The sequence below is a fragment of the Halictus rubicundus genome, chromosome 7, assembly GCF_050948215.1.
Source record: "Halictus rubicundus isolate RS-2024b chromosome 7, iyHalRubi1_principal, whole genome shotgun sequence".
Classification (NCBI taxonomy): domain Eukaryota; kingdom Metazoa; phylum Arthropoda; class Insecta; order Hymenoptera; family Halictidae; genus Halictus; species Halictus rubicundus.
In genome coordinates, this window is record NC_135155.1 from 13,087,891 (window position 1) to 13,111,864 (window position 23,974).

The 23,974-nt window shown below is 37.5% G+C and overlaps 4 protein-coding genes across 4 annotated transcripts; 2 read left to right on the forward strand and 2 right to left on the reverse strand.

The window, feature by feature from the left end:
- Nucleotides 1–83: 83 nt before the first annotated feature.
- On the forward strand, nucleotides 84–13,195 carry Tmem131 (Transmembrane protein 131). Its single transcript, XM_076790671.1, has 23 exons — nucleotides 84–625; nucleotides 1,538–1,602; nucleotides 1,678–1,706; nucleotides 2,125–2,208; nucleotides 2,287–2,410; nucleotides 2,872–2,985; nucleotides 3,064–3,186; nucleotides 3,260–3,423; nucleotides 3,614–3,800; nucleotides 3,878–3,986; nucleotides 4,523–4,782; nucleotides 4,867–5,283; nucleotides 5,523–5,711; nucleotides 5,780–6,008; nucleotides 6,598–6,979; nucleotides 7,559–7,774; nucleotides 7,893–8,032; nucleotides 8,363–9,609; nucleotides 9,920–10,247; nucleotides 10,564–10,994; nucleotides 11,435–11,648; nucleotides 11,719–11,900; nucleotides 12,282–13,195. Exons 1-23 carry the CDS (start codon nucleotides 532–534, stop codon nucleotides 12,369–12,371), a joined length of 5,418 nt encoding a protein of 1,805 aa, XP_076646786.1. The 5' UTR covers nucleotides 84–531; the 3' UTR covers nucleotides 12,372–13,195.
- A 97-nt stretch (nucleotides 13,196–13,292) lies between these two features.
- On the reverse strand, nucleotides 13,293–14,793 carry LOC143355656 (uncharacterized). The gene is made up of 2 exons (XM_076790695.1): nucleotides 13,778–14,793; nucleotides 13,293–13,580 (listed from the first exon to the last, which is right to left on the reverse strand). The coding sequence occupies exons 1-2, from the start codon at nucleotides 14,426–14,428 to the stop codon at nucleotides 13,497–13,499; spliced, it is 735 nt and encodes a 244-aa protein (XP_076646810.1). The 5' UTR covers nucleotides 14,429–14,793; the 3' UTR covers nucleotides 13,293–13,496.
- A 577-nt stretch (nucleotides 14,794–15,370) lies between these two features.
- Tex (THO complex 3 homolog tex) lies at nucleotides 15,371–17,015 on the reverse strand. Its single transcript, XM_076791280.1, has 2 exons — nucleotides 16,624–17,015; nucleotides 15,371–16,204 (listed from the first exon to the last, which is right to left on the reverse strand). Exons 1-2 carry the CDS (start codon nucleotides 16,801–16,803, stop codon nucleotides 15,422–15,424), a joined length of 963 nt encoding a protein of 320 aa, XP_076647395.1. The 5' UTR covers nucleotides 16,804–17,015; the 3' UTR covers nucleotides 15,371–15,421.
- Nucleotides 17,016–17,734: 719 nt separating this feature from the next.
- On the forward strand, nucleotides 17,735–23,790 carry Ktub (Tub domain-containing protein ktub). Its single transcript, XM_076790426.1, has 9 exons — nucleotides 17,735–17,902; nucleotides 18,294–18,429; nucleotides 18,620–18,712; nucleotides 18,799–18,974; nucleotides 19,055–19,222; nucleotides 19,592–19,937; nucleotides 20,286–20,438; nucleotides 20,845–23,138; nucleotides 23,183–23,790. Exons 1-8 carry the CDS (start codon nucleotides 17,861–17,863, stop codon nucleotides 20,976–20,978), a joined length of 1,248 nt encoding a protein of 415 aa, XP_076646541.1. The 5' UTR covers nucleotides 17,735–17,860; the 3' UTR covers nucleotides 20,979–23,138; nucleotides 23,183–23,790.
- Nucleotides 23,791–23,974: the final 184 nt, after the last annotated feature.

Here is a 23,974-nt window from a genome sequence, read left to right on the forward strand (position 1 = left end):
TAAAGTTTGTCTCAAACCCGTGTAATTGACAATAAAATCGATATCCGTATGATCGATACACACATAACACATTACAAAATGCGCTATAATTTATATATAGAAAAGATCAAATCACCAACGGATACTTTGTAATGAAAATCAATCTCAGTCGTCATTCGAGCTGTTCAAAAACGTTCGATCGAACGCAAAAATTCTCGTCGAAAATAGACTCATCGAACGTCGAAAGTTGTCCACGGAACGAACAACGATTCGACAGGTGAACCTAATTGCGAACGAGAGGCCCGACGGATTAATGGATAAGCATCAAGATATCAGTCGTGTATCGATACAATAATAAAAGATGCGAGAAGCGGACATAATCTGTCTCGTTTCGGTCGCTCGCGCAAGAAAATCCGTTGTTGAAGAGGTTTCAAATCGGACGGAAGTAGAATCGATACTCCAGAATTCGATAGTGGCGAAAGTATGGCCGAAAGCGGATTTTCATTTCTGCTAAAGACAAAACAGCAAACAACACAGTGAAACGCGATTATTATGACCGAGTTAAAAGCACTTTATTGCCTCCTTTTGTTAACGTTTCTCGAGTTGACGTCACAAATTCGACCGTCCTTACACGGACACAATAATGGTAAGCGCGTATTTACGCTATTTAAACGTTTCGCGTTTACACTGAGACGATACACAACCGAAACGATACCAGTGCATTGTTAGTTTACACAAAGTTTAATGTTTTCAACCTGCATCGGAACTTTTCCATTTCGACGTTTCGTACGCGTTTTCCAAAGGTCGAGGATTTGTCATTTTTCCGTGGGAATCGGGTGATTGCGAGTCCGAAAAAAATATTGATGTTTTTGTGTACAGTGACAACTATTTTCTATGTCATTCGTGCACAAAAACATTTCTGCTTGCTTGCAAAAGCTTCATTTTCATTTCTTCGTTCTGTTCATTTCAAATGGAACAGTTCTATGCATGTTCATCTTAGCTGTGCTGACACAAATCTGCAGATTCTGTGACAACATCGTGTAACACAACACTGCTCTATATTTTCCTTTAAATCTACAATAATTACAACTTCTTTGTCATTCAGAATTTCTTAGAAGAACAACGATATTCTTAGATTTTCACTAATCATTAAATATCAACGACGAAGTATTATATCTATGTTTTAACATCAGGAAGTTGTCACATTTTATGTGTTCGTAACAAACTCGAACCAAATCTTTTATATTCGTTTGCGTATATAACTTGTTTCATTCAAGAACTTTGGTTATCTTTGCACCGACCTAATATTAATACCGTTACAATGAAGCGTTCAATATAAAGTCGCAACACAACCCAAAGTTCGCAATACCAATAAATTTATATTAACTGTTTTAAAACCAAGGTTAATTTCAAAAAACATGTCGAATAATGCCAAGCAGGATGATCGCAGTGTGTTTTGAACCGTTTTTGTAGTTCTCACACTATCAATTAAGCTTCATGTCCAAACGCAAGACAATCTCGTAAAATGGTTACTAATTAATGGTTCTATCCTTTTCAGCATTCGTACAAGATGACAATGATGTTCAATACCTTTTGGACAACATACCTATGTCTGTGCATAAGGTCAGTTATACTAATTTGTCTCAGGTCTAAATACTATTTTTTAATAATGATTTTATTGATGGATTTATTTTCTAGGAATTTACCAATACAGTGCACGGGGCTGGGTAAGCATAATACTCATTAAAATAATGGTGAGTGGAAGTAGGAAAGGTTTTCATTAAAAATTTTCTTCCTTACTCTCGAAACATTTGCACACAGTATTGTAGTCTCGCATTGATGATTTGATTACTTGTGATAAGATGAGTCTTCTAAGAAAGAAATACTAGCTCTAGAATAATTTTTATTTTACTTAATAATACAGGCATTAATAGCTTTATTATGTACATTAATGTTTTAAACATTTAATCATCTCATCATAGTGCCACATCTGAACAATGCTTTGAAATTCTAAACACTGCTTTACTAACTGTGGTCGTTTCGAACTAATTTTTCTTGTACCTTTCCTATTTTCAATTTCCACTATTAGAAGTACATGGAACGATCTCTGGTGCGTTTATTCAAATACTCGAACTGTCTTTTAAGGGACACCCCGGCCAATGAAGACAAAACGCAAGATGCACTGTCCCATGTTTATTTCCAACCACATGTTCTGGACTTCAAAGAAAGGTGAGCGAGTTGCTATGTTCATGTTGATTGTACTATTATACATAGAACTGTATACAATGGATATTTTTTTTTTCTTAGACAACTTGGTATACCCCACCAAGAAACTGTGATCTTGTTTAATAAAGATCATAACAAAACGATCCATCTTTTATCAATATCTGGAAATACACGACATTTTCATTCATCGTTCTTTCGAAGTAAAGTAAGTCCCAAGCGATATACGACTATACAAGTATGTGATAAATGGTCCTCGAGATGCGAATGGTATTACGAATGTTTGTATATTAATTATTAGACTGTGGATTTTATCGATTTCTGACGAAAATGAATTAATCAAATGCAAAACGGTAAAAACATTTAATTATATGTAGTTTATCACAATTATTAAGAAAAGAAATAAATGTTTACGTGGCTCCTGTAGCTTGAAATTAATGCAGACAATTTTTATTTTGCATGAAAACCTGCAGTCTATTAATTATGGTTTGATTAACGAGTAGAAAACAAATTTTTTCGAGTAAATCTGAACAAAGGCTTGAAACCATACAGTAGTAAAAAAAATGAAATTTTATAGTGAGTGGTGTTTACTGCGACTAGCGAACAGAAATATTTCATTTAAAAATAAAATTTGACAAGATGGTAATTATTATAATTTGATTTGCGTAGGTAATACCATCGCTCGGGAACACAACATTCAATGTTGTTTTTCTCGGTCGAGAAGAAGGTGATATTGATACGCATCTCTTTATACATACTACAGATGGAACTATAAAATACCAAGTAACCCATTGAAGATATCTTTAATGGCACAGCTTCAATTATTTTCTCTCTCGCTAACAATACAATTCACTGTTTCAGGTAAAAGGAATAAGTGTCAGTAGTCCTTATCGACTCAGACCTGTAGTGGGTGTTAAATTACCTTTAAATGCAACATTTACTCCACTTATATATATGCACAATCCACATGCAGAAGCTTTACAAGTACGTATTCAAATATAATCATTTTAATTTATATTCTCTTGTGTGTCCATTTTTAAATTGTGTTTTATTAAAGGTTCTAGAAGTATATAGTAGTGGTGGAGAATTTCAGCTAGAATTGCCATCAGGAGAGGCAGAGGGTTCGCGTGAACTATGGGAAATCCCACCATATCAAACAAAGCCTATTATAAGACTACATTTTAATGCTTACGCAGAGAAAAACCATACCACGTATATTAGGTACATAGGTTTATATTACTTTGTACAGGTTGTCCCAAAAATGTTTTACTTCCTTGAAAGGGGCGATTCTCGAGGACGTTTGAAGTAATTTTTCCTTTTTCCAACAATGGCTAAAGTTTGAGAAGAATTTTCAGCGTCTCGAAATACAAAGAACTGTAGTTTTGGTTATGATATCATGTTTACGTTATAGGCTTAAAGTAAACAATACTTCGGAGCTGCTTGTCGTGACAGTCGAAGTCGAAGTGAAAAGTGGGTCTGGCCTTCATTGGGGTGGAAGTTCCGGTGTAATCAATTTAGGTATGGGTGGCTCGTTACAGCCCCCCATACAATACCCCATAGCTTTGAAGAATTCGGCAAAGAAACCGATTAAAATTATGGTGAGCGTCTCGTCGCTTTTCAGCATTATTTATCTGTTCTATTACTGTTTCAAACGAACGTACTATTTCTGTCGCAGAATATAATTAGCACGCCGGTGTCCAAAGCGTTGAAACTTCACTTTGAGCAAGCGATAATTCCAGGAGACACGGACATACCGATTGCGATTGGTGCACTAGTTTATGACTGTATGTGGCCTAATATTATACAGGGTGGCCTGTAAATTGTTGTCCAAATCATGGATCAGGGAAGAGGGAAATTAAAAATGACAAAATTATTCCAGGTTTTACTTTGAGTCATAGAATTTACCTGACCCTATTTGCACTGTAAATTACAGCCACCCTGTATACAATAATCATTTAACTTTGCGAGATCTTGGGGAGTACTGTGCAGGTTACATTGGCTTTTCGAAAGTCATAAAGGTTCTTCAGATCATCACAAGGTCAAATAATTATCACATTGTGCCTTGTCCTTGAAACCATATAACATTCGTCCGAGACATTTTTCTGCATTTGCCTATTCAAATATTTAGCCATTTTTATAATATATACTCAAACGAATATGTTGAATAATTCCTCATGGATACGTCTTTAAAATTTCAACAATCGTAATTAAAAATATTAGAACGCGCCTCGTAAACATAGCGTTAATAAAATCGCGTGCCTATATTTGAGCTGGGCATGTAGAATGCAACTATATTTATGGGTTTATGTTTGTTTTCCAGGGAAGACAGGTTTAGAGTTACAACATTTTAAAGGGAAACTAGTGATCAAAGCGATGGGTCCCGGCGGCACCAATCAGAAACTAACGATACCATGGATAGCACAAGTTCTACAGGGTGGTTTAGAAGTAAACGCATCAACCACGCATTACTGCTCCCTTCAGTCAAATCAGGCGCGGAATTTTAGCGTCGTTAACAAATTCAAATTGCCGTTAGCCATTACGAACGTCACAATGTCGACACACGTGAAGTCGCTGTTCACGGTAAACATACTTTAAAAAACTCTCAAACAGTTTCAGGTAACAAATAAAGATACTCTCACGCAAATAATCTTGTAAATTTTTCAGATAAAAAATTTTATCCCAAGGGTGCTAAAGCCCGAGCAGAAGGTGAATATTTTTTCATTGCAACTTGCCAAAGATAGGAAGACAGACAACGTGAAGATGGAGTCGTCAATTTTGATTCATTCGAACGTTTCCGTAACGGAGGTCCCACTGCTCAGTTACGATGGCAAAGTAAGGAAAATCGTGCCCGAAGAGAGGGATACTGACGAAGGCACGATGAATTTTGGCACAGTTAGCAGTGGGACCGAGAGCGAAGCTATCTTTGCTCTGGAAAATCAGAATCCAATTAATATCGATCTGCACGTGTGGGGTGTAAACATGCCCGGAGCAGTGCTGGAGCTTATGGGATGCCACAGGGGGCCAGCTGATTTTCTGGACAAGGAGCTTCGCAATATAACTGTGTGCAGTCACACTGGCAATGTAAGGGAATTTCTTTATAATTTAATCCCTTGTTCTACAATTTCAAAATCGGAAATGCGGACTCGGTCAAACAATTTGACGATTTATATTTACAACAGTTACAACTTTTCTCTTGGTTACAACTTCATAGAAGAAGAAGAGAATGTATTAGTCTGTCTGTATATTATAAAGCAAAGTATTAATCACAATTTTTAGATCTTGAGAAAATATTAATTGAAAAACATTTCCTATAATTTCAGCAATACATAAAGCCTGGTTACTTAGCCATCTTTAAGATTAAAGTAAAGACCCCCATGGTCGAGGAGGATACCATAGTGGGCGACGTTTTTGTTCGGACCACCTACGAAAAATTCATTTTACCAGTATACATGCGGGTGGCATACGGGAGGCTCTCCTTAAAGAAACTTATTTTTACCGACTGTTTTCCAGTGAGTCATCGCAATATCCTTATACGATAAGAAAGTTGAATATCTTGTGAAATTGAATTTCCTTGCAGGGGTCGATTTGTGTACAACAAGTGAAAGTGTATTCAACGTTCGTGAGACCCATGCAGGTGACTCGAATCGCACCTGTTTACAAAGATCATAGAATAAAGTATATTCCTTTGGAAGAGGCGTCGATGCCGGTTATAACAAAAGGCGAGAGTTATGTTGGTTCAGTGAGAATCGAACAGTCGATGACCTGTAAACATCATTGTTATCTGGGTCTGTCGTTGGAAACTAATGGTGAACGTTATATTCAAATATATTCAATGCTTGCCAATTATTTACGTTAGGGAAGGCAGGTGAACTTGACCTTGGCATATGCTGTTAAGGATACTCTGCTGAGGACCTTCAAGAAGTTTCAGCCGTCGTTCGTTATTCCTTAACAAGTTCTTAATTAAAAACTGAGTATATTTTCCTTACTCAGACCAAACACAACATTCTTCAGTTAAATTCAGCAATGCCGTTATATTGATGTTTTAAGCAAATATAAAAGATATTTTGAATAATTAATAAACTTTCAAGGAATAATGAGCAACAGTATTTGCAGAGCCTAGTTGGAAAGTCATTGCATTCCCTAAAGTAAATAATTAATAGACTGCGGATCTTTATGAAAATTAGAAATTTTCCGTGTTGATTGTAAGTGAAAGCAAATTGTTTTTTTCTACAATGAAAATAACATAATTCTTAAATTTGTTTGGTGTATTCACCGTTCGTATTTCATCAACTAATTTCTCTGCTAAATGCATAGAATCCGCAGTTTAATAATTAAGAGCGGCTAGTGGCTTGTATGATAATATCAACAATTTGATAACGCAACATTGTATTGCAGCTGGCAAACAGTGGCTAAACACATTGGACCTCCCATCGCACACAAGGGATTCCGATTTGAATCTGTTGAACACGAAATACACGCGTTTCCTGAACTCGACGGGCGGCCGTTCGTGGGAGAACATAACGATGCGTCTAGACACTACCGAAGTTCGCGGGCACAAATTTTTCTTGAACATTAAACCGTATTGGCCCAGTCTATTGACTGGTATCGGTAACAATAAGAATAAAGTCGTCGTGGTGTTTCCGTTAACGCAGGTTGGGAATACGTCTTACAGATCAATTAAACTGTACAATCCGGGTACCAGTCCTTTGTTCATACAGCTGGTAATGGATTGGAATTACCCGCAAGGGACGAGGCTCTATCATTCGTTGCCAGCCAAGTATGTGGTTTTCATTTATAAACAAAAACAAAAAGAGAGTTCTTACTATCCTGATTTTTGACGATTCGAAATTTTGCAAAAATTGGTTTATCATATTAGTATCACTCCCTGTAATTTTGAAAACTTTTAGATTTCAATTCGATTGCATTTTTGCATAGGGCGTTCGTGAAAATGATTGTTGCTTGTTCGAGTTAGAATCGAAAATGTTACTGTAATGTCGGTCCCTACCTTATCGACGTTGCATCGCATGCTTGGAAATCTAATTGAAGTCTACAACTTCGGTTATTGTAATTTCTGTCATGTGAAGAACGTTTCATATTTAATTCCCAAGCACGGTGGTTATTTGTTTTATAAGGTTCGCCCATTTTTATTGCTCTGTATTGGTAAGGTAGGAAACGACATCAAAAAGGTAAACAATTTTCTTCCGAATCGTCAAAAATCTTTCTCGCAAACATTTTTTGAACGCAAAATTAAACTATTTGTTGCAGCTGAATCAGGTTTAACCGTTTTTCGGAAGTTTTGCCGAACTTTGAATCGCATTTTAATTCGCAAGATGTCTAATGCGTTGTCTGTTTGTAGGTTTAAATTCGCGTGCGTAGAATGCGGGTCTACAGTGGCAGAAGAGTTTAAATTAGAGGAGAGTGTAGAGGATAGAGAACAATTTGAAAAACAGTGGGACGTTTCGGTAGCGTCACAGACGATTTCTGTGTATTTAAAACGTTCAGAGTCGAGGACGATACGAGTGTCATACACTCCGGTCTCTCCCACTATGTCGTCTGGCCTTTTATACATTAGGTATATTTTTCAGTCAAGTAATACATATAATAGATACAATCACTGTCGATGGCAAACGAGCAGGCAAATTAGTTTAGCCAATCGCCGCGAATACCGTTCAAAAACATATTTCTTCTAGAAACAACATGACGATTTTGGAGGTACTTCGTGTGATGGGGCAAGGGGCGAATGCACAATTCAGATTCGGAAATCGAAAGCCAGGTTCCACTACACCTTTACTTTTCGAACTCGCCGACAAACACCTAAAAGATTGCGAACGTATGTACGTTTCTTTACCTTGACGCTACTGTTGAAGCAACACACAGAGTCTACAACATCTATCCACTAAGACTGGCCACCATTTGGTGTCTAATCTTAAGCTATGTCCATACTGAAGCAACATCGAACCACTTTTTGTCGCCTTTTATTCGGTACAAAAAGTAGAAGGTAACAAGATGCGACGAAAAGTTGCTTGATGTTGCTTCAGCGTGTACATAGCATTAGCGGACACACTCTGTATATCATTCTACATATCAAAAATATTAAAAAATTAGTCCAGCTCGAATCAGACTAACACATAGTAATATTTTATTTATTTTTCGATTATAGGAGAGCAATTTAAAAGGAATCCCGCGCCGAACATAACAGTGAAGAGGTCCTTCATGGCCAGGAATACTGGAGAATTACCTATAGAAGTGTACGACTTCTTCATCAACGGTCTCCGCTGCGAGGGCTACGGGTTCCGAGTCCTGAATTGTATGCCGTTCAGTCTGGCCCCCAACGCGACCAAGAAGATTGAAATAGCTTTCACTCCAGACTTCACATTGTCGCGGATCGAGAGAAAGCTTGTGATAGCAACGAGCTTAGGGTCGGACAGCGACATAGAGAATGGCATGGTGACGCTAAATTTGTTGGCGACGCTGCCTCCACAATCTTTAGAGGATTGTAGCGCAGCTTTGACGAGACCTTCGTGGGAATGTGGGCTTCAGTGGGCAGCTATGTGTCTGTCGTCGATCTTGTTGATCTGTATCCTCTCTATTTCGTTCCTTGAAGCTGACAGAGTGCTCAGAGGACCTCTGAATCTCACCAGAGAGACTCCGAGGCAGCCTCCCTTCGACTTGAGATTGCTATCGAATATGCCGGTGCACTCGATGCAGGACGCGCCTCTAAAGGAGAAGCTCATGAACGAGGAGAAACAGAAGGCAGCGAAGAAAGAGGATACTTATCCGGACTGGGGACTGATGAACGTGAAGAAGTATAAAGAAAAGGAAAACACGCAGAAGGGGCTGAAGATCCCGGACTGGTCCGCTGACGAAGAACGTAGATTCAAGCTGGACACCGAGACGAAGGACTTGTTGTCGTTCAAACGCTGTGACGAGCTGTCCTTGGATAACAGTAATAATGTCATGTCCATGAACAGTATCGCGCTCGGAGCTAAGAAGAGGAACAACAAGAAGCAGAATAACGCGCAAGAAGTACAGACGGACAACTGTTTGTCGGAGACCGTGTTCCCGGACGTTCAGGGGACGCAGGAGAAGAAGTATACTGTGAACACGTACATGAAGTCGAGTCCTGTGACGAACAGGAAGGGCAAGTCGAGTCAGATGGTCAAGGAGGAGACGAAACTGGTGGATCACGAGGTGCAGGTCGACACAACGGGCTTGTTGAGCAATACCAGGAACAGCAAGCTGGATAACAAGAGGAAACCGAGTTCGGTCGGCAGTAGCAATAATAATCACGTTTCGTTTAAGAAGTTCGAGTCGAATAGCAGTCACAGGAGTATTCAGCTGTCCGAGGAGGAGACGTCTTCTACAACAACTGAAAGTTCTATTCAGGATGACCCGCCGCCGTGCAAGGTACACATAAATTCTCATAGATTTAAAAAAAAAGTGAAATTTTGGCGGAACTTTCGAATTTTTCTCGCAAACATTTTTTTAATACAAAATGAAGCTGTTTGCAAATTGTAGCCCAATTGGGTTAGACCGGTTTTCGATAATGTAGCCTTTTAATCTTGTTTTATGAAATACACATCAAGAAAGTTTCAGGTCAAATATCACATGAATAGAGTGATAACTTTCAATGTTATACTGTTCTACAAGACACATTGCTCGTTGGAAGATTTTTCCTATGGCGGAGAGGTCTATATTAAACTTTTCTTTATTACAGAACTTTGATCAGCCATGTGGAAAGTCTGAGAAGCTGCAAAGAAAGCCGGTGACCAAGAAGACTAAGCCGCAATCGATCACGCCTGTGCCATGTGTAGACTATAGGGATAATTACGAAGGAGACTGCGACGACGACGAGTATGACAAAGAGAGGCATAACAATCCGAATAGGTGGAAAACGAGCACGACAAGATCAACTATAAAGCATCATATCCACTCGTCCCGTACCGTTGAGTCGTCGTGCAAGCTGCCTCGACAGAACAAGAATCCCCCGAGGAAAGACAAAGGATCTCAGAAGCGGCGTGGAATGGACAAAACGCATGCGAAAGGTGTCCTATCCTCCATGTTTTTCCTGTGACAATGCGGTTCTTCTCTATCATTTTCAATTTTTAAAAAATCTACTCTAACAAGAAGTAGTCAAATTTACACATTTTTGGAATTTTTTCTGATTGAACCATGAAAGCTATGTGAATGATTCTCGTGTAGAACGATTCTACAGTCTCTCCTAGATATTAAAACTGTTTTTTGAAACATCGTAAACATTTAAACGTGTTTAAAACATATTTAAAGCAATTGTGTTTACGAGGGTGGTTCAAGAATTACAGCAAGAGGATTGAAGATTAATTTGCGAATTTAATTTTGCAGCAACATCGTTAAACGGAAGCACTAGCCAAAGAGAAGACTCATCGCGATCGTTGGGTGCGGTGTCAGCTCCATTACCCCCGCCTCCGTCCTGTTGGGGTGAAAATCGAGCGAAATTCAGCGACGTCGTGGCCAGGAGTCCAGAGAGCATCTCCCCGTTCTCGAGCTTGAACAAGCTACACAAACCGCAGACGACCACGCATACCCTGTCGACAGTCTTCAGCAACGATACCAAAGATATAGATTATACTAAACAACAGTCCAGTCAGGAGTTGATGCACGCCACGAACAACTACAGAATGTTGTCGAGCTCCCCACCTCTCCGTGTTCAGTCTATTGAGGAAAAGCCACTTAGTCAGGACCCCCTGAAGATGCAGAACACCTTGCAGCATTCGAATAATAGTTACTTCATGAACGCCTTCACTGAACCGCCGGTAAATCACAATCATCTAACTTTAATCTAAACATTTACTTGGAATTTCTGTTAATTACACTGATCAACATCAAATCATTACTTTTTAATGTACGATCGCAAAGATTCACCCATGAAGAATTAGTCAACAAATTTATTTCTTTGGGTATATATTATTTAAAAAATTACTAAAAATTTGAATAGACACGTTTTTGATATTTTTATGAAGTGATGTAAAATGTTCACTTTTAGCGTTCCCCTAAACCTAATGTTAAATGGGAGTTTTCAAATTTTTTCTGGCTTATGGATCAGGCGTTTCAAAGTCTATTCTCAATAAGAAGGAATAAATAAATGAGATTCAGCATGAAGGTTTATAGTGCAAAACGTCCATTTGAACATATTAGAGTCTAGAAAATACAGTTGACTGTCTGATGTATTCAACTTTGCGTCTTTACATTTCAGTTTGAACGAGAACTGGTGCCGTACGATGATCTTCCAGAGACGGACGAGCCCTTAATGGAACTGGAGAGCCCCGAAGAGGACACCCGATGTCAGTTATGGGAGGACAGTAGTCCTGTATACAATAATTTATTGTCGGATAACACGAGCGGGTTTTATACGGAATCTTCAAGGTCGCCTGAGAAGCCATCTTCGATGCTGGCGGATACGTTAAGGGGTAAGAAACTAACTTAACTGTTGAAATTAAGTATTGTTCTGTATTTATAATGTTTTTATTGGGTTTGCAGATAATTGGATGTCAGTCGAAGCAAATTGGGAACCGTTGTACACACGGGCAGCAGTTGGGGAAGAAAGAAGTTGTGTTTGGGGGTTGAACACAGGTGGTGTTTGGGCTGCGGGTCCATGGGGGGCTGCTACCCCACCTGTAAATTCACAATTGTCCTCTTTACCGACCGAACCGGACACACAGGTAAGAAAAAGATTACTTCATGCTATGTATAATGGCCGACCCTTTTAAAACAATTAACCACCTTCCTAAAAACTTAACCCAAGCCTATAACTTTGGTCAGTTGTATATTTGATTAAATTATTTGTATTATTTCAACCCAATCGGGTTTGACCGATTTTCGAAAATTTCGCTAATAGTATTTGCTTTTAATTATACTTAATACTTACAAACACTTATTTTTATGCATACGGCTCATTATATGGAGCTAATTATAAAAATAATAAATAAATTTTATGTATTATGTATTCTTTCAAGATGAAATTAAAAATCTGTTTTATCGACTTTTGACGTGCTTGGCTATCAAAGAACATGTTTAATGAATTAATTGAATTGTGATTGCAGGAAAGGTCGGGTTTCGACCCGTTTCGTTCTCTTAGTACAATATGGACACCGTCATCCACCGAAACATGGAAAAAGAAGCACGAAGACTAAACCTGTTCCCAAAATTCCCGATATTATACCTTGTGATATCGTAGACTTGGTTGAACGAAATTTTTCTTTTCGAATACGAGAAGTAAATGACGTAATTTATTAGCGACACAATTTTGTGATTTGACAACGCTTAAAGAGGGAAAACTGCTGGGTTTTTTCGTTGTTCTTCAATGTTTCTTGCAGATTTGTGATATTTTTGTGAATAGTACCTCGCATAATAACACCGAATAATTTGTTTTCGGTCAAAATTGACTTTTGTAACTTGTTGAAGAATCATCCACGTGTTGCGACATTGTTAATCTGTGTTATTAATTGAGGCTTGAAACAATGTGATACATTGAAATTTTTTCTGTTGACCTGGGGAAATCGCACATTTAACGTTCTCTTTTCTTTTCTTTCTGTTTCTCGTGGCTTCAAGTTTGAACACGATGCACCCGGGGGGGGGGGGGACACGCATGCCCGAAATCAAAGTGAGATTCTTTATTCGCAGCAATTGAAGCACAGATTAATCCGGAGGGCGAAAAATAAGGTATCTGATTTCTGGAATTTAATGCCTTTCGGTTGTCTACCGTCTTCGTTTCTCGTCGTACTTTCTACACAAAACGTATATTAAAAAAAAGAAATGGTGATCACAATACTCAGAGAACGTTGGTCTTGGTGTTACACAAAAAAAGAAGTAATAATTAAGTTACTTGGAACGAGTGAGAACTGTGATTTTTATAGTCTTGACTTGTAGAAATTTCTTCGGTAAGTTTCCAAAATATTTTACAAAGTTGTGATGTATACAAAACGAAATAAAAATGTGTACCTACACTTCAAGACTGGTAATTGCTGTGTTTTAATCGTGTGTTGTCTGAATTTTACACAACATTCATCTTACGCACTATTTAAAAAAAGAGTGAAATCTTACACAACCAGTCATTTTGTTATAAATATATATTCCTATGAATTTACACACAATTTCCAAAGATTAAGTTCAATTACAATATTCCATGGCACAAAGAATACAATATATTACAATCGTGATTTAAACTTACTTTAACAGTACAAAGTATAGAAATCTTATCACGTAGAAGTACAAAATCGGATTTGTATAAAACACATAGAAAAGTTCTCTGTAACAAATTATAAAATTGTCTGTCTGCATCCAGGTTTCGTTGTGGCGTTCATAACACGTGATTTGGTCTGTTGTAATCGTTGGAGCAGCAACTGTAATCGTAACCAACATTAGCATAACGACTTTTGCTTAATTTCGAATTTCAAATATTTTCGGGAATACCGAATATTCTCGGGAATAATCCCAAAAATTTTCGAAAACCCAATCCCGAGTACAATTCCCGACCCGACATTTTCAGGTGTTCGCACACATTTATTAATTTCTAATTTCTTCTTCTAGGTAAACGTACTATATTTTCGCTTTCAATTTTTCTCTGCAACTTCTTCCTATTAATCGCAGAGCTGCTTTGTCTAGTTTGTGGCACATTTTCATGAAGTATCTTTTCTTTCGGTTTCTGCTGAGCCATGATCTTCCTCAGAAGAAGCTGATTCTCCCACTCGATCTTCCTGAGCTCCTCATCTGTGAAACTCATGTTCTTCCTTCTGCATTTGACCGATTTCAGTATGGTGGACCTATCATCTGACATTGAGCTACTGGAACAAAGTGAATTTACATTTTCACTGGCCCTTTTTGGGCTCTCGCATTTTTCTTCATTATCTTTCTTCTCGCGCTCATGCTCGGCTGCTTTTGGCGTATAATGAGACTCGTTCAAAGTCCTTGATGTGACATTGGTCTCATCTGATGACTCATCCGAGCAAAACGATTCGTTGCTGTATATTGAATCGTCGTCCACAATATTTTCCGTCGGGTCAGCGTCTTGTTGAACATCATTTACGGTTGGGGAGTTCTGTTCGTGAACATATTCTTCATCAGTGTCCTCCTCGACCACTTCGTGAATGCTAGGAACATGATTGAAATTGTCCTTGGTCTCAGAGAGCTTTCCTTGCACTATTTCATTCATCACCATCAACGTGTACTGACACTCGCAATTGCTTTCCATTACTTTTGATCAAGAAGGCAATGAATTGCATTAATAGAGGCTAAAATAAAAATGAATTGGCGTAGAAAGCTAATTCTAGACCATTTCCAGGTTACAAAAATCGTGCCAGAAGCACAATGTGTATGCTTCTAGTTGCCATGTCAACTGTGCTATAACAGTGGAGCATTAGACATTATTAATTCATTTATGATCAGCAAACACAGCTACAAAAGGCAATGTACAAACCCATGGAACGTTTCAGTTCAAATATATGTATATATAGATTAGAGAGGATATGAGGGTGCTCATGCCCAGGGTTTCGGCGTTCCCCCTTTTGTGACATCGCCTTTTTAGCATGGAACAGAACCTCGACAGCTTTTAGCATGGAACAGAACCTGGGCACCGACGAGAGATTTTTTTTCGGAGGTCCCTCCATTTATTATAGGTATATAGCCTAAGCTTTTCGTGGATCTAGTTTAAACATTTATCGTTTGTCAGCCTAGAGGGCGTAAGAAATCTAGTTGTTGTTAACAATGTCGGTATTTCAGATCGTGAGACACGAAACCCCATATGGTGATTGGTCTACTTGTGTACCTCGTCTGATATCATATTTGGAAGGACAATGTTATGACTAGACTGCAGATGCTTATGCAAAATAAAAATTGTACAAGTCAATTGTAAGAATTTGTATTTTCTCTTTTAATCATCTCAAAAAGATAAAAAATAACGTAACAATATCCTTAGATTCTTTCAATTTCTTCTCAATTTAGTATTTAATCTATTCATTTTTGTGATAAATGCATATGAACCGCAGTCTAGTCATGGCCTTCGTATAACCCTGAGTACCAAAAATAAATGAGAATACAGGATGCTAATTGAGGTGCTCGATTAACTAGATTTTCTAATTACATCGACTACTTTAAACACATCATAGAGGCTTGGATATCTAAAATATACTGCAGCTTTCTTACAGAATAATATATTTCAATAAAAATATCTAAAAATAATGATCATTCAATCGTTGGCGAATCCGTATACCTTCAGACTACCAGCATCTCGCTTCCTGTCATAAGTGTCTTTGTCGTCGCACGCATACGCTAACAAATATTGTTTCGGATGCCACGCAACCGTGAAGGTCGCTGCCTCCACAGGTATATCCGCAATCTTCTCTCCAGTTTCCACCTCGCCTATGTCAATAACGAGGTCCTCGGACGCAGCTGCCAACAGCTGGCCGTTGTAAGAGAACGATATAGTCCTCACCGGCCATTCTAGTCTGGAGAACGTCCTTAAACAGCATAATTCATCCGCGTCCCACAGTGAAACTAACGCATCAGCTGAACCGGTAGCAAAATACCTCCCAGTGGGATCGAATTCTATGCAAATGCAAGTTCCTGGATGTGCTTTGATTACATGCAACAGCTCCAAGTCCGGATAGCTAAGAATATGTACACAGCCTTGCCCGTTTGTCAAGTAAAACGTATCAGAGTCTTTGTTCCATGAAATTTCATTTACTTCAAAGTTGAACTGCTCCTCCGCACGGATTTTCATCACTCGTGCGTCAATGAAGGTGACCAGATCTTCTTTGTTCCCTACTGCTATTGTATTGCCATCAGGTGACCATGATATATTGATATTTTCCCCTCTGGTGCTGATATTTGCTGTGCATTTCTGTGTTCTCGTATCCCATATCCGCACAGTTTTGTCTCCACTTGCTGTGGATAATAGTTCTGGGTAGAACGCGTGCCAGCAAAGTTGATCAACACTGCCACCATGACCTCTGAATGTCGTCTCTTGTTTCTAAAAGAGATTTGTTTAAGTTTACCATTGCCTAAGTACTTGAAATGAATACGAAAGGGGCTTTGTATGGTTTAAATGTACATAGTTATTGATGTTAAAAAACTTTGAAATAAAATATTTGCGTCTCTATAATATTAAAACGAAATGTTACTTTTGTTGATTCCCATTTGAACAAATCAAATTTAATGTAAGAGATCTTTTGCATCCCTACTATATAGTACAGATATTGGTGCTTCTACTCTGTAATCTCAAAAATGTTCGTAATCTTGAGAATTGTAACGAGAAGTATGAGAAAGAGTGAATATTGACAAGTATCTCAACAAGCCAGTCAAGATTTTAAAAGATAAAAAATTATATTAGAATCGCGAAAAACGAGAAATAGGAAAGAGAAGCCGGTTAGAGAGGTTATATTTATTTACCAAACGATCCGGTCCCAGAGAAAAAATACACACAGACTTATCGAACGAACCGGAGGCCAAAAGTTTTCCATCGCAACTCCATCCTACACTGTGCACTTTCGCAGAATGACTTTGCTGCTCTCTGATTTTGTTATGGGATTTGAAGTGGCTAATCAGTTCTTCAACCCGAGAAACAGACATTGTGGTTATGTTTATCACTGTTTTACGACGTTTTCAACCAATTTCTTCTGTCAAATAGTGAAATTATGAATGATGATTTGGCGTGATACATCAGTTTTAATATTTCAATCGGTTGATGATCATGCTTGAGCTGATTTTTGTAAAAAAAGGGTCATAAAATAAGAAAATACTTGATGCATTCAGTTGCATCTAAATATGTATATATATATGCACTTATGCGACTCATACACTCACAAACCACGTGATATTTTCATCAATATTAGCAGAGAAGATATGAGATGTGGTTCTGTTCCATGCAAAAAAGTAGACATGGTTCCGTTCCATGCTAACAAGTAGCATGGTTCTGTTCTAAGCAAAAAATCAGAGTAGGGGGCAGCACTGTATCGGGAACGCCGAAACTCCGGCCGTGAGCACTCTCGTATCCTCTCTGCTGGTGGATAATTGCAGAGAGGATATCTTCTCTGGGAATTGTATTTTTTGGTCATCAAGGATAGGGAATTTATCTAACGAGAAATCTGTTTTATCGGCAAAACGCCGACGCGCGTGATTTAAATTGTATCAATTAGTTATCCATGCTTTTTGTCGATTTCTACATTGTTCTTAATTTATTAATTTTATTTAAAATTGACATATGTTAAAGTTAGTTTGTGTGAACAAATAAATTTAAATTATCAGACTTATATTACAATATTATCTTCAAAGATATGTATTTGGTTATCAGTGTTCAAATTGCATTTCTTACTAGAGTAAGTTGTTTAAGTTAGAAACCAACGGGCAATGAAATCGAATATAAATTATAATTTGTCACACGGATTTTGTAAATTCAAATTTTCGTGGACCTCTGGTGGTAAATTCAATTAATGTCGCATTACTTTGCATTACTTCTGTCAATGGGGACGAACCATAAGAGTGTATCGAGGTTTTCAGTCGTGCGGTTGCCTAGGTAGCCATAGGCGACGAAATATGTTTGGCGTAAACAAACTGGTTCTCTGACAAGTTGAATTGTTCGGTGAAAATCAATCGCATATGACAGTTGCCATCAGCGTGTATCGGCAAAATGACATCTCTAGATTTAAGGCAACAGAAACTCGAACAACAGGTACGGGATTCGATTCACACTCAAATATGCATTTCTATATGTCGATTTACTCGTTCGACTCGCTTTTACAACTGCGCGATGCATATTTTTTAATATTTCGCGGAACAATAAAGCCCACGGCGCTACGAATTTTTCGCATAGTATAATTCGTGCTGTGCATATTCTATTACAATTTATAATTAATCCGATTTCATATGTAATAGCACGATTTATTATGAATTCGATTCAAACTAGGTCAGATTTAAATATTCATCGAGCTTTACATAAAAATACCACTAGCAAGAACAAACACTATGTTTTATATATTTGACAAGCTGTATCGTGTATGATAGAGACATTTTAAACATTAATATAATATATTAAACATTTATAACATCATAATTGATTACAGAGGCAACTTATAGCTCAAAAAATGAAACAGAAGAGACAAAGTGGTGCTGGTGGAATGGTTCAAGCGTCTAATATTTTAAGCACTCAACTCACCAGTCACTCCACCAAGTGGATGAACCCTAACAAGGAGCTACGTGGTAATTTTGTATAGCTATCGAACTAAAAAATACAGTCAAACCTCGGTAGCTCAAACCCCTAACAATTTCCATCGTTTCTTTCTGCTCTGAACGAAGACTTCATTTCTTCTTAGAAATTCACGTCTCACCGAGGTTCGACTGTATACCCAAACGTTCGAAATATATGCTTTTGAATTTTCATTAATTTCAGGATACGATGGGCCACTACAATTCAATGTGTCGCAGACGAGCACGGAATTGAGCACGTTTACAGAGAATAAGGACATGGAAGCTAGAATAAATGGTACGCTGAACTATTTAATAGATTGAATATATTTTTTCTGTTAGTCATAGATGCAAGGAATGTGAATAACGGTTCTGTTTGCGTAGAAGTGAGTACAGAAGGAGGATTTTACCAAGGCATGGAGGCTGCTGATTGTGCGGATGAGGAGTCCTCGCCAATAGAAATTCATTCTCCTTCGGAGTCCTTACCATGCCCTTCTCCACTGAGAGTGGCGCCTTCGGATGGAGCTAACACGTTTATCAATAGAGAGAATAATTCTTCGGTAAATGGATAATTGACTATATTTCTCATTAAGTATAATATTGAACAGCATTGAAACCAATTATTGTTATGTTATATCAGAGTCCAGAACTGGAAGGCAACGTCGAAGGAAATGTTGAGCATTTTGTACTTCAACCGGCAAATAAAAAGATGCATTATAAATGTAGAATAACACGCGATAGAAAGGGTATGGATCGCGGACTGTATCCTACATATTTTCTACATTTAGAGCGTGACTACGGGAAGAAGGTACGCATTGATTACATATCATTATTTTCGCTTGAAAGCCCAATTATTAAACAGCGTCGAAATGAACAGTTATGCTTCACGATAAATATCTTTGGAAACATAACTGTTCATTTCCGTGAACTCGTATGCTTTGTTTAAGAAGACATAAATTCTCGTGCAATTTTTATTACGCATCTTAACCTTTTTAAGAAGCGTTCTCGTAGAACAGATATTTTCAGATTTGTACTCTAAAAGTAATAATATTGATATTATTATTTTTTAAGTAAAAATATGTGTTTCTAGTGAAAAAAGTTCCACGTTTTTAGTAGAACGTATTAAACAGTTACATAACTGTTTTTATCCTCGTTAATAAGTATCGATGTTTTCTAGATTTTCTTATTGGCGGGTCGGAAGAGGAAAAAGAGTACGACAAGTAATTATTTAATTTCCACCGATCCCACGGATCTTTCAAGGGCAGGAGAGTCATATATTGGAAAATTAAGGTCAAACCTTTTGGGGACGCAGTTCACGGTTTATGATAACGGATACTCGCTAATGAAGGATGACAAACGAGATGAACGCTTTAATCCACGGCAGGAATTGGCTGCGGTGATATACGATACTAACGTGTTAGGGTTCAAAGGGCCACGGAAGATGACTGTCATTATTCCTGGCATGACAACGGATCAAAAGAGAGTAGAGATTTGTCCTAGAGACGAGTCTGAAACTCTGCTTGGTAAATAGCATGCACCAATCACCCTCAGCTTTTGAGAAAATTAATTTTGAACAAAAACACAAGTTTTCTAATTTAATAATTTTTTCTGCTTAAACCGCAAAACTTATGATTCTGTAGATTCTCCAAATACAACAGTATAAGACTTTAAATAATGTTTGAACAATGTTTCGGCTTAAATTGTATAAGTTATATAAATGTTCCTTTTACAGTTAAAGCAGAACAACTTTTTAAAACTAGAAATGTGACTTTCTGCAAAGTTAATTTTCTCGAAAACTGGGACTGATAGAGAAAAACGATTTTTGCATTCCTGTAGTAAAATAAGCAATTAACTGTTTGCTGTTTACATAGAACGTTGGAAAACAAAGAACATGGACAACTTAATAGAATTGCACAACAAGACTCCAGTCTGGAACGACGACACACAATCATATGTGCTGAATTTCCATGGACGAGTCACGCAAGCTTCAGTGAAGAATTTTCAAGTTGTGCATGACAGCGATGGTTCGTATCAAACACCTACAATTGAGAGCTCCAAGAAAGGGAATAGAGAAAACTCTCTGCGGCAAGTTTCAAGTCGGTACCCCAAGGGTGGTTATATATTTTATTTTATTAACTGCGATGTATTTTATTAAAAATCTAAAAAAATTAAAAACATTGCTTTCGACAATATCTCACGGTTGAATTTTTATAAAACTGGTATGTTTAAAACTTCTATGAGAAATATGTATTTCTTTCGGATTTTTAGAGATTTTAGTGACTTGAAACTTGCCACAGAGGGTTTTCTTTGGGAGCCCTATCGAATGGTATGACGAAAGATAACTTTGGTTTGGGCTATATCCTTTGTCAGATTTCAATTTAAACGAAATTTGACTTGGAATGCGGTTCTGATGTAAATTTCCTTTCACAGTTGATTACGTTGTCATGCAATTCGGCCGGGTAGCGGAAGACGTGTTCACGATGGACTACAGATTCCCATTATGCACGCTGCAAGCGTTCGCCATAGCTCTGAGCAGTTTCGACAGTAAGTTGGCCTGCGAGTAACAACCTGAATCCACCATGGAATTCTTAATCCTCAACAATGGAAAAACAATACCGATCGGAACGATCTACAATGGACAATCAATAGATCGTACTGTCTTTTTTTCTCTTTTTTTTTTAAGATAGAACATCTAGGAACGATAGTTGTTCTACCGGAACCTGATATGTAACGATAACGAGTATAAATTCTGTGTTCACAATTTCTTATAATACGGGAAGCGTTTTTAAGTACTCGGTATATACATGTTTTCTAGTTCCTTCGTACGTCGATAGGATAATTGGCGGGGCTTTGTTATTAATTAAATAATGAAGATGACAGCGTAGTATGAGCATTCGATGATCCGACAAATAACGTTCATACTAACGAGTCATGTTTTAACAGAGAAACATATCATGGGATTTTGATTTCGAACATTTTTCATTGATAGACCCATTGTTTGATTAGTCTTTTTTTTTTTTTAATGCGCTGAGAGAATCACGCTCGTGATTGGAATTCCTGTACTATAATGATACTAATATACTGCGCAATTTACTGCCCAAGAAAATGTTTTCTTGCGTCGAGAGCGAAGCATGCGTTCCAACTTTTTAACGGAAGCTCGATGATTGCTAGACTGTTGAAACTTATGCGAATATGTAATTTTTAAATCGAAAATTTTGAAGAAATTGGCACGAAATAAAATTTGATTTTTGTAAAAGTAAAAACCAAGTGTTGAATGCAGTATGCACGCATAATGTTCCGCAGTCTAATGCATCATAGTGCAGGGTTTATGCGAATTTGGAACACGTTGAATCGTAAAAGTATCACTTTGAGAAGCAGCATTGGAACAAGAGTATCTATTCGCACATTATTGTTGGACATAAACGACTATTCACACTTCAAGAAATTATCGCACAGTACGATTACTATTTTCTACACCTTTTTATTACGTATTCTTGCGGACGTATAGTTCTGTGTATATGAGCGATATTGTTGTATATTTTGAAGTGTCTTCGACATTTGCACGGATCCAAGTGATTGTTACTAAAAATCATTGTTCATGGTATTCATGTGTAGGGTAGGTCGCCTCACTCTGCCACGTTAAATCATGTGTTGACTATTGTTGAATAACTATTGCATTTGTACAATAACAATGTGCAAAAAATCATACTCGCAACTTAAACGTATATAAATAACTCTGTAATGTGTCATAAAGATACGTTGTTTGGTTTGTTTAAAAAAAAATTCTCAAAGTATACCTTCTATTCGAAAGTGAGCACTTGTTGAACAATGCTATTTACTTACACAATTTCTGGTATTACGAGTAGGTTACACAAAATTTAAGGTGGCAGATTAGGTGATTCTTGCGAGTTCATCATTCGATAACTCACGAAAATATTAGACTGCGGATTTTATGTATTTATGACAAAACAGAAATTTCTGAGGGGTTCAAATTAATTTCACTTGTGCTGCTTACGATTGATGCACATTTTTCTATCGTATAAAAATCCGCGGTCTAGCAAATATCATTCCAGGTACATATCGTGTATATTTATTTGATCGAGCTTATTCGAATCGCTCGTCTCTGTCATCGATGTGTAAGATTTAGTGGAAAACAAAAACCAAAGATGCAACTGTACTCGTGTGTGGTGCGGACAGAATTAGTGGACAAAGCGAAAAAATAAATAATAACGTAGAAAACGTTTTCAATGCCGTGTGCCTTTGTATAACGTTGATTAACGTATGAAAATCAATTGTTCTGGGGGAGTCTGCGCGCGATATTCGGTATTCAGCAATACATGCATAGAGTCCAGACAATATTTCAATAATATTCATACGCGTGCAGGAACATCTTTGAATAGTATTATCGGTTATAGTCGGACTGCGGACTTTGGTGCATTCACTTAAAATTAGGCCTGTGGCTCGTTAGGGTATTGCAAAGTTAGTAATTTATGCAGCCAAGTGATTGCTATGGAAAGATAAATTTCACTAAACCCTCGTGTTGGTACCGTACTTGGTATTTTATATTCTTCGTACTTGGTATTCTTGGTCTTAAGTGCTCTTGATAGCTTTACTATTCTTAATACGTGGTAGTTTTAATACTTAGTACTCATGATATTCTTGGTACTCTTAGTATTCTTGGTATTCTTGATACGTTGATTACTCTGGTACTTGGTATTCTTGGCGTTCTTGGTAATCCTAGTATTCGTGATACTCGCATAGTACATAGTATTGAACCAATCTGAGTAATTCTTTGAACCGATTGATGGTTTCAAAATAAGGGAGCCGGAGTTTTGAAATTGTTTATAAATTATGGTGGCTTGCACGAGGGTTAATGTGTAAAATTCGATAAAATGCAAATATGCAGAAACGTCTGTGGTCCAGTTACAGTAAAAAGGGTACCCATAAAATTAGTTGCGGTGTGCAACAATCAGAGTTTCGTTTCGAGCGCTCTACGGAACGTGAAGATTGTAATTATTCCTCCAAGACTCCAAGACTAATTATTTCTGTGTCAGTTTGTGTTGCCCGTTTAAAAGCTCGGACTCTAAATGGTTAGCGATTAATACCGGTAAACCTAGAAGCCGAAGATAAGAAACGTGAACGATCTGTCGAATTGCACAAGAGATCACGAAAGTGCTGAATGGTTTATATCTTTGTAAATTTTATACTCCCCGAGTTTCGTTCATTACACTATCGCGACTTCATCAAACCTGAACGGTGCTATTTAAAAAAGATAAAACCTGCTGAAAAAACTGATTTGTCGAACGAGGGAGGGGAACCACTTTATATATACATATATATAAAATTATATATATACAATATATATATATATATATATATATATATTTGTAATTAAAAAAAGGACAGTATTAATATTGTTTAGAACGCCAATTGGATATTTTATAATAAGTGTAATATTTCATTTTCTTATTTTGATATTGTTTAAAATATCGAAACTTAGATCTTAAGAATACATTGGATACCGCTTAAAACGCGCGCGCGCGTCTGTGTGTGTGTGTGT

Excerpts from the sequence above, each read along its gene's own strand:
- LOC143355656 (XM_076790695.1), bottom strand. The coding sequence starts at position 14,428 with ATGGAAAGCAATTGCGAGTGTCAGTACACGTTGATGGTGATGAATGAA. Across the intron at positions 13,581-13,777 it reads AAATTGAAAGCGAAAATATA|TTGCTGCTCCAACGATTACA; the intron begins GTACGTTTACCT and ends TTACGATTACAG.
- Tmem131 (XM_076790671.1), top strand. The coding sequence starts at position 532 with ATGACCGAGTTAAAAGCACTTTATTGCCTCCTTTTGTTAACGTTTCTC. Across the intron at positions 7,775-7,892 it reads TCTGGCCTTTTATACATTAG|AAACAACATGACGATTTTGG; the intron begins GTATATTTTTCA and ends TATTTCTTCTAG. Across the intron at positions 11,901-12,281 it reads CGACCGAACCGGACACACAG|GAAAGGTCGGGTTTCGACCC; the intron begins GTAAGAAAAAGA and ends TTGTGATTGCAG.
- Tex (XM_076791280.1), bottom strand. The coding sequence starts at position 16,803 with ATGTCTGTTTCTCGGGTTGAAGAACTGATTAGCCACTTCAAATCCCAT. Across the intron at positions 16,205-16,623 it reads CTCTGGGACCGGATCGTTTG|AAACAAGAGACGACATTCAG; the intron begins GTAAATAAATAT and ends AATCTCTTTTAG.
- Ktub (XM_076790426.1), top strand. The coding sequence starts at position 17,861 with ATGACATCTCTAGATTTAAGGCAACAGAAACTCGAACAACAG. Across the intron at positions 17,903-18,293 it reads AACAGAAACTCGAACAACAG|AGGCAACTTATAGCTCAAAA; the intron begins GTACGGGATTCG and ends AATTGATTACAG. Across the intron at positions 19,938-20,285 it reads CGAGTCTGAAACTCTGCTTG|AACGTTGGAAAACAAAGAAC; the intron begins GTAAATAGCATG and ends CTGTTTACATAG.